At 35.3% G+C, this 9777-nt stretch overlaps 1 protein-coding gene across 1 annotated transcript in view; it reads right to left on the bottom strand.

The window, feature by feature from the left end:
* The window catches only part of LOC113080346 (cadherin-12-like), a 17032-nt gene extending 7838 nt beyond the window's left edge, over positions 1-9194 (bottom strand). Inside the window, exons 1-3 of the mRNA XM_026252509.1 lie at positions 9067-9194; positions 3079-3200; positions 1054-1171 (exon numbers count right to left, since the gene is read on the bottom strand). Of these exons, the coding sequence (XP_026108294.1) occupies positions 1054-1171; positions 3079-3123 (163 nt within the window). The 5' untranslated portion in view covers positions 3124-3200; positions 9067-9194. The remainder of the gene's footprint in view (positions 1-1053; positions 1172-3078; positions 3201-9066) is intronic.
* Positions 9195-9777: the final 583 nt, after the last annotated feature.

The raw sequence follows: 9777 nt of genomic DNA, 5'->3' as shown, positions 1-9777 counted from the left end.
ACTCCATTCATCTGAATTATTTCATACCTCTAATGTAATAATGTGATACTAAAGTAAGTTTAAAAAATACACAAGATGCAAAATAAATTCAATTTTTAATACTTTTTAGCACTGAATCATATAAAAGTATATATTATAACAGTATTATTTTGCAGTCATCTTGTGGAAAGCACAGCTACAATATCTAAAACGGTGAATCTCCATCCCCCCCAAAAAAAACAAAAAACAAAAAAAAGGAATCAGAAGTAAACAGCTTTGAGTTTCATAAGAGCTTGTTACTTATACCAAATCCCCCAGCTATAATGAGAAAATAACAATGTAGATGTTTGTTTTGTAAAATTAGTGCAAAAAAGTACTGAAGCTGGTGTGTTAACGGTCAGAGAAATGACATGTTGTCAAAAGACTTTGTCGGTGTCATGGCTGCTGCAAGTTGCTGGTTGTGAACTCTGATTAGCCCACCTGACCCTGTCACTGTGACTTTACGCTGGCTACATTTTCTTGACAGGTGAGCATTTTCTAGAAAGTCTTGCATGTTACAGGTAGCCTGTTCCTTCTCTTTTTCCTGAACTGCCCTCAGCAGAAACTGTCACCTTGTCCCAGTAAATCACATCGTAAGCGAGCATTCATGCCTGAAGTGAGGACAGGCGTTCCATAAGGCCAAAACAGCTGATATATATACAGTGTGTACTGTAGAGTAAGAATCGCTTCAGCTGCGATGGAAAATAATAAGCAACTACCTAAAACAAAGTTTTATGACTTTTACATAAATAAAACCATTTTTAATCTAAGGAGTTCTTTTGTTCAAAGAATAATAAAAAATCTAATAATAATTATATATATATATATATATATATATATATATATATATATATATATATATATATATATATATATATATATATATATATATATTTTTTTTTTTTTTTTTTTTTTTTCGAACAGAAGAACTCATTAAATACAAAATTATACTAAAATAATCAAACTTTTCCACGACATTCAAATTGGAGATGCACCTGTAAATCACTTGACTAAGAAATAACAAGACCGACTCACTTCCAAAGTCTCTGATGGTGAAGTTTTTGGTCTTCACTCCCTCCTGAGGGGATTTGAATGAAAACCTCTGTCCAGCTTGAGGAAGATCCTGGTCTCTTGCGCTGATGACCTGAATCACCTAGATGACACAGAGTTAACCGAAAGATTATTGATCAGGATTTAAGACATTTAAAGCTGCAGTAGGTAACTTTTGTAAAAATGTATTTTTACATATTTGTTAAACCTGTCATTATGTCCTGAGAGTAGAATATGAGACAGACAATCGGTGAAAAAATCAAGCTCCTCTGGCTCCTCCCAGTGCTCCTATTGCCATTTGCAGAAATGCATAGCTCCCGGTAAGAAATCAACCAATCAGAGCTGCGGTCCGTAACTTTGTATGTGTTCAAAATGTAGAAAAATGTATATAATAAGCGAGTACATCATGAATCCATTTTCCAAACCGTGTTTTTAGCTTGTCCTGAATCACTAGGGTGCACCTATAATAAGTGTTTATATTCAGACTATTTTAGATTGCTTCGGGGGTACACCGGCGGAGTAACCCAGTACCTTTGTGATTCTTCATAGACATAAACAGAGAGAAGTAGTTCCGGCTACGATGTTCTTCCGCAAGACGCAAGCAGTTCTGTTTATCAACCGCTAGAGCGTCAAAAATCACCGACTGCAACTTTAACATAAAAAGTCTCTGATCGTATATTTTATCACTGCTGTACACCAAGATTGTGTTTAAATATGTAACACTGCATAAATATAGTCTTGTAATGGTTAATCACTTGTTTTAGGGTAAACATTAAGGTTTCTGAAATGTTTTAATGATGTATGGTGGTTATTAGTGCACATTAGTGCCTTTAATCTCTTATACTAAAAAAAGTAATGCAAAAATGATGCATTATTAATTAAAACTATTCACACATTCAGTTCTCTATGGACAAACGAAATTAACATTAGTATAGACAAATCAAAGTCACAGTCAGTGTTTGCTCTTAATTAATGGAGATATAGAGCCATATAATATATTCCTTAGAAGAAAAAAAAAATCCACTTTGCAGTGCTTTATGTATATGAAACAATTACACTTACAACATTAAATGAAGCTAGTTAGAAACTCGTCACAAGAGCACGTAGATAAGTGGCAGCCGGCAGCATATGCTCAGCAATGTTTAATCAAGTGCTCCTGTGGTTTTTCTCCTCGATTCTGCATCTAAAACCAATTAGTCTGCCTTCAATCCAGCGATCATGATACACTGTGCACTAGCGTTACAAGCAGATCAATCTTCCGTAGCTAACAGACGTCTGTACCGCCCACCCTCCCGCTGACATCACCTGTTGTAGGGCTGTCACCAGCGACACCGGTGCATGCTGGGTAGGACCATTAGCGCAGCACTAATGTATCACTTACCCACTAGGCTCTTCCTGTCCAATGTATCAATTAAACCACATCGTTCTGGCCAGAAATGTGTCATCCCCATTCAAACTAAGAAAAAGGCTCGAAACTTTCAAACCTGGCACCTAGTGTAGCAGGACTATGAAAACAATATAAAATGAAACAATAAAATAAAATAAAATAAAAATCACAATTGCATAGCAACACCACAGAAACCACTTAAAAATACATTAGCAACCACATAGCAACATCCTAGCAACCACTAACCTCATTAATTGTTGTGGTGTGTTTTAAATGTGCAAAAAAATGACTAATTTTTGTTTACGCATAATATACAAAGAAATGCAATAGGAGAAAATACTGTATAAAATAACTCACAGCATGTTTTCAGAAAGGTTTTGCTGTTTACTCTGAGGTTCAGTGGTTCGGTGTAAGTGGGCAGGATACAGTAGATTAGGAATTGCTCACACACACACACACACTGTACCTGGCTAAAGCAGGAATATAGTGCACTTTCAGGATTTAATGAGAGTGTCAGACTCTGGAGTCTGTCATACATCATCTTAAATGGCTCATTAGAGCAGAATTGGTTTTGGACATGCAAACATGCAAAAATGCACACAAAACCATTTGTGTTGACTCACCTGGCCGACTTTGGCGCTCTCACACACGAAGGTCTCGTAAGGCATGGCCAGCTCTGGTGGAAACTCATTAATGTCCAGCACATGAACTGTGACAGCCACTCTGCTGGTCAGCACTGGGTTATCTACACAAACCACACAAACATCAGATATCATATGTCATGAGCAACACAAAGCACACATTACAATGTTCTTCAGTTATGGAAACTTTTCTCTCCCTTAGAATGATTTTAAAGGGTTTTTTTTTTTTTTTTTTTTTTTTTTTTTTACTTTTTACTTTTTTTACTTATTGTATTTTTAAAGGATGTATGGATTGTTAAAGGATATAGAAAGCAATACTGCCAATTTTTTAGGATTTCTGTTTAAAAATAGAAAATATTATATTTTTTTAATTAATCTTGCTCCATAATATCATACATTAATGGTTTTACATTTATCATCACACACAATATCCACGATAAGCATCACAATACTGACATCAATATATACCCAAATGACATAATAATGTTTTAAATTATAAAAGTTTAGTTTTTTTTTTTTTTCTGTAAGCAATGATGCACATTTCTATTGCTGCTCTTTTTAAACTTTATATTATTATATAATCACAAGATTATTATTATATTTTTTTTTTCTAATCAGCATGTTAGAATGATTTCTGAAGGTTCATTTGACACTGAAGTCTAGAGTAATGATGCTGAAAATTCAGCTGTGCATCACATTGATAAAATACATCATCATACAATATATTCAGTTAGAAAACAATTATCTTCAATTGTAACAATTTTTTGCAATATTAAACTAAAATCATATGACATCAACCTTCCACTGAGGAACCAAAATACATTATAAATACAGGACTGAGGACATACTTTACAGTCAAAGTAGTACACTGTACTGAACATCCTGTTCAAACCACTAATATACTACAGTATACTGCCATCATGTGGTTTTACACTGAAAACATTAAAGGGAATTTAAGTATTATTCATAGGGTGATATTCTATTCTATTCTATTCTTCAAATTTCAAAAATGTTTATTGGGTAAGAATATAAGGTAAAAGTCTGTCTAAAAAGAAGAAGTTTCTAGCTGACACACGAGGTCAGCGGTGTCCTCTCTGGCACAGCTGTTGATGTTTGAACACGTCTCACTGATATTGTTTGAATTCTGCGGTGTGGAATAAACTTTTATGGATCAGATCTGTGAGATGGGCTCAGCATGTCTGAGGAGAAGGTGAGAAGGCTTAGAACGAGGGATCTGAACTCATCCTTCCCAGGGGTCCCGTATAAAGCCAAGACCTGTGGGCGATCTTGATGAAGATGAGCAATCTTCCTGGAGAGAAACTGTGTATGTGTGTGTGTGTGTGTGCAGCTGTTTGTTACTTTAGCTTCAGGGGCTCCAGGGCGTCTGATGTCCGTTATAAAAAATAAAAATTACTCTTGCTACAATTTATCTGAGATCTGACACATCATCATTCTCCAGGTCCTGTGCTTCTGCCCCAAATGTCCTGCAGCAAATAGCTTTTTCTGTAGCCACTGTTGAAGTTTTAAAAGACGCTCTGGCTAACTAAAAGTTCAATGCAATTCACTTCGATTTTCAAACCAATGATGTCCAAAATTTGAATCAGATAATAAACACACTGAATATATGGCAACATTTATCATTTTCTTATTGAATTCTAATCGATGCATTTCTATATGTCATGAAAAATAATTATATATATATATATATATATATATATATTGAAGTTTCTCTGGAAATCAAATCTGTTCTATTGGGACACACTTAGTGGCTAAACACCTGCAAAATATGTTTAAAAAGACTAGCAATGATTATATTTATTGATCAGGGTTAATTTGTTTTCAAATATGTTACAATAAATTAAAAAAATAAAATAATAATAATCTTAAAATCTAGTGAGCTTTTTATTAAAACCACAACATTGTTTATGTACAATGGCTATAACATAAGGACTTACAGTATTGTTCAAAATAATAGCAGTACAATGTGACTAACCAGAATAATCAAGGTTTTTAGTATATTTTTTATTGCTACTTGACAAACAAGTTACCAGTAGGTTCAGTAGATTGTCAGAAAACAAACAAGACCCAGCATTCATGATATGCACGCTCTTAAGGCTGTGCAATTGGGCAATTAGTTGAAAGGGGTGTGTTCAAAAAAATAGCAGTGTCTACCTTTGACTGTACAAACTCAAAACTATTTTGTACAAAAAAAAATTTTTTTCTGGGATTTAGCAATCCTGTGAATCACTAAACTAATATTTAGTTGTATGACCACAGTTTTTTAAAACTGCTTGACATCTGTGTGGCATGGAGTCAACCAACTTGTGGCACCTCTCAGCTGTTATTCCACTCCATGATTCTTTAACAACATTCCACAATTCATTCACATTTCTTGGTTTTGCTTCAGAAACAGCATTTTTGATATCACCCCACAAGTTCTCAATTGGATTAAGGTCTGGAGATTGGGCTGGCCACTCCATAACATTAATTTTGTTGGTTTGGAACCAAGACTTTGCCCGTTTACTAGTGTGTTTTGGGTCATTGTCTTGTTGAAACAACCATTTCAAGGGCATGTCCTCTTCAGCATAGGGCAACATGACCTCTTCAAGTATTTTAACATATGCAAACTGATCCATGATCCCTGGTATGCGATAAATAGGCCCAACACCATAGTAGGAGAAACATGCCCATATCATGATGCTTGCACCTCCATGCTTCACTGTCTTCACTGTGTACTGTGGCTTGAATTCAGAGTTTGGGGGTCGTCTCACAAACTGCCTGTGGCCCTTGGACCCAAAAAGAACAATTTTACTCTCATCAGTCCACAAAATGTTCCTCCATTTCTCTTTAGGCCAGTTGATGTGTTCTTTGGCAAATTGTAACCTCTTCTGCACATGCCTTTTTTTAACAGATGGACTTTGAGGGGGATTCTTGAAAATAGATTAGCTTCACACAGACGTCTTCTAACTGTCACAGTACTTACAGGTAACTCCAGACTGTCTTTGATCATCCTGGAGGTGATCATTGGCTGAGCCTTTGCCATTCTGGTTATTCTTCTATCCATTTTGATGGTTGTCTTCCGTTTTCTTCCACTTCTCTCTGGTTTTGCTCTCCATTTTAAGGCATTGGAGATCATTTTAGCTGAACAGCCTATCATTTTTTGCACCTCTTTATAGGTTTTCCCCTCTCTAATCAACTTTTTAATCAAAGTACGCTGTTCTTCTGAACAATGTCTTGAACGACCCATTTTCCTCAGCTTTCAAATGCATGTTCAACAAGTGTTGGCTTCATCCTTAAATAGGGGCCACCTGATTCACACCTGTTTCTTCACAAAATTGATGACCTCAGTGATTGAATGCCACACTGCTATTTTTTTGAACACACCCCTTTCAACTAATTCAACTAATTGCCCAATTGCACAGCCTTAAGAGCGTGCATATCATGAATGCTGGGTCTCATTTGTTTTCTGAGAATCTACTGAACCTACTGGTAACTTGTTTGCCACGTAGCAATAAAAACATATACGAAAAACCTTGATTATTCTGGTTAGTCACATTGTACTGCTATTATTTTGAACAATACTGTAAATGAGGGATTTTGCCACTAGATGGCGCTGTTGTATAAAGGAGAAACCGTCCATCATGGTGTAGGCTAGATTTTATGACAGAATAACAGTGGATGTGTGCTTGAGATGTTTATGTTCGTGCTTCGATGGTTATTGTTGGCCTGACTTCAAACAAATGAAAATGCTCTAATCACATATTTAAAATGGGCGTCTTCTTAAGATAAAAGAGTTCTGCTTCCTTTGTAGGTTTGACGGACAGCTTGCGTACCCTACAAAAGCCTTATATGTGGACAGTACATTCATTTTGCTCTGTTTACAACTGATGCTGGACAAGATGTAAATAAATAATTATGTGTGCTTAACACATTCTGTAAAAGATACTGGTTCTAGCTGTAGTGTAAAATAGTTTCCCCTTCAGCAAGCTGACTCTATTGTATGTAATGAGCGTCACAGAAGGGATTATGCAAATTAAGTGTAGCTATCTGTACGTTTGCTGTCCTAATGGAAACTAAAAGCAGAAGTTTTCATGATGTGCAACAAGCATGAAGTGTTTGGAGACTGTCTGCTGACTCATGCTTCCCTCAGCACTTTCATATTTAGTACAAAATGATTCTGAGGCTCCCGAACATCTGGAATTCCACCTGGTGTGACATTAACGTAAGGAGAGGGAGGAAAAACACAAGAAGCTGCAATTTATGCCAGACTAGCTTGTGATGGTGTTGAACAGGTGTTCTCCGCACCTCATAATCGCCGGTTCTGAGAGTTATAGAAAAGCTGTCAAGCATGATTTTGTACAAGACACTGTACAAGGCAAGTAAGGATATTACAAGTCAAATTTTGGTCATATGAGCATTTATAAGTTGTAGGAAAGCAAAAATGGCTGGTTTTGACTAACTAACTTTTAGGGACATGCTAAATTAAAATTAACTATTTGATTAGGACGACTGAAAAAATGTGAGATATGATGTTGCTAATGTATGAGACACATAAACTGTATTGGTGTGTATATTCATAGTCAAAAATAGCCGAGAAGGCCTAGTTTATGAAGAAGCAAGATATACTTTTGAATAACATTGGCTATATTTATAATATCTAGTTTAGCCATGAGTTTTTAATGTCAGACTATGTGGTCTGTGATTTCTCTGAATCCATCTGGGCCCACAGAACAGAATGTAAAATTGTCTAAAAGACACTGATAGTGAATAGAATATGAATAAAGATGGAGTTTAACAGGCTGGACAATTCCCATTGCAGGGCAGGAGGGCAGTTTAACAGCCCCGACTTCGCTTTAGTCTCTCCCAAATTAGCTTTAGAAATCACAATTAGCATATCGCCAGTGCAACCTTGAGAGACAGTGAGTAATAACCGTTACCATGGTGATGAAGGCTCAACTTTTAATGACCTCTCATCCCCATTCTGTCTTAATGAATGCGAGTCTGTGCGTTTGTAATTTTGATTGAGCACCACATATCCAACAAGATAATGGCCTTGGGGACTTCTTGGAGGATTTGACGACTTGATGACGATGGATTTGCTTATTTACGTCATTATTCAGTCCACAGATCTTTTCCGACACAAACACAATTACAGCAATGACATCTATGATGCCGCCGTTTGATCGCTTTTCAAATTACTTCCTAAAAAAGTCCATAAGAAATGCAGTTTGTAAACCCTTCCAAACCACCCCAAATAAATAAATAAATAAAATAATGATAATCTGACGGTTTTAAAAATCTAGCATATGGAAGCCCATTTCACTGGAAAAATAAAAAAATAAACAAAATAAATAAAAAGTTGGCCCTGAAACTGAGGTGACTAATATATATATATATATATATATATATATATATATATATATATATATATATATATATATATATATATATATATATATATATACACAGTATATATATATATATATATATATATATATATATATATATATATATATATATATATATTTTTTATGTTAATCAAAATAAAAGTCACTGAGGGGCGAATTATTTTATAATGATATATTAAAAATGAAAGAGTGATTATGGATTAATCCATTATCTTCAACTGCCTTTAAAACAAATATTTAGATTATCATTGTCTTATCATTGAGTCTTCTATAAATGACCACCTTGATGGCAAGGAACAATCAATTCATCAGCAGTTTAAGAACACTGAAATGCATCAAATGTTAAGTTCACTAAGTCAAGGAGAAAGGAGAGACACTGTAATGATACATATTCCAGGAGAGTGGTCATACTTTATGAATGCTCATAAAATGCAGACTTTAATGGAATTTGCTACTGACTGCACTGCGATGGGTCACAGTGAATCAGTCCGCAAAAAAAATCCCAGCATTTAAGACAGCTGACGTTCTATGAATCACTTCTGAGGTTCACAGTCATACTTACTAACTTTAGTGGCCACAACTGAAATGTTGTGCTGGGCTATACTCTCCCTGTCCAGAAGCTCATTGGTGGAGATGGTTCCTCGGACAGGATCGATGTCGAAGAAGCTGTCCAGGTCACTCTTCCAATCGATGGAATACCTGAAGAACAGAGAACAAATTTAGGGTCCACAGCTTGCGCCAACACAAACCCTCTTTTGGCTTAAAAACAACTGTCAGTATTTACAAAGGACACGCAGAGGATAATTTGAGCTGGAAACGCATGGACACATTTATTTTTGCAGCTGACCTTATTGCCCTTTCCCTTTCAGATGTAAAATTTATAAGGGAAGAGTATCTAAATGAATCATGCTCTATGATTTACTAAGGCTTGCACTAGTTAATTTATTGGTATTTTCGCCCTTATTTAATGCCCCATAAAAGCAAGTTTTAACACATTTGTAATCCTGGACCACAAATCCAGTCAAAGGGTAAGTCTGAAATATTATTAAATAAGCTTTCCATTGATGTATGAATGATGTTTGTTAAGATAGGGCAATATTTTGCCGAGATACAACCATTTGAAAATCTGGAATCTGATGTTGCAAAAAAATCTAAATATTGAGAAAATCACATTTAAAGTTGTCCAAATTAAGTTCTTAGCATTGCATATTACTAATAAAAAATATGTTTTAATATATATTACAGTAGGAAATGTACAAAAAAAAATCTTCAT

The sequence above is a fragment of the Carassius auratus genome, unplaced genomic scaffold (genome assembly GCF_003368295.1).
Source record: "Carassius auratus strain Wakin unplaced genomic scaffold, ASM336829v1 scaf_tig00030964, whole genome shotgun sequence".
Classification (NCBI taxonomy): domain Eukaryota; kingdom Metazoa; phylum Chordata; class Actinopteri; order Cypriniformes; family Cyprinidae; genus Carassius; species Carassius auratus.
The sequence above is the reverse complement of the archived record's forward strand: the minus strand, read 5'-3'. Positions and strand labels throughout refer to the sequence as shown.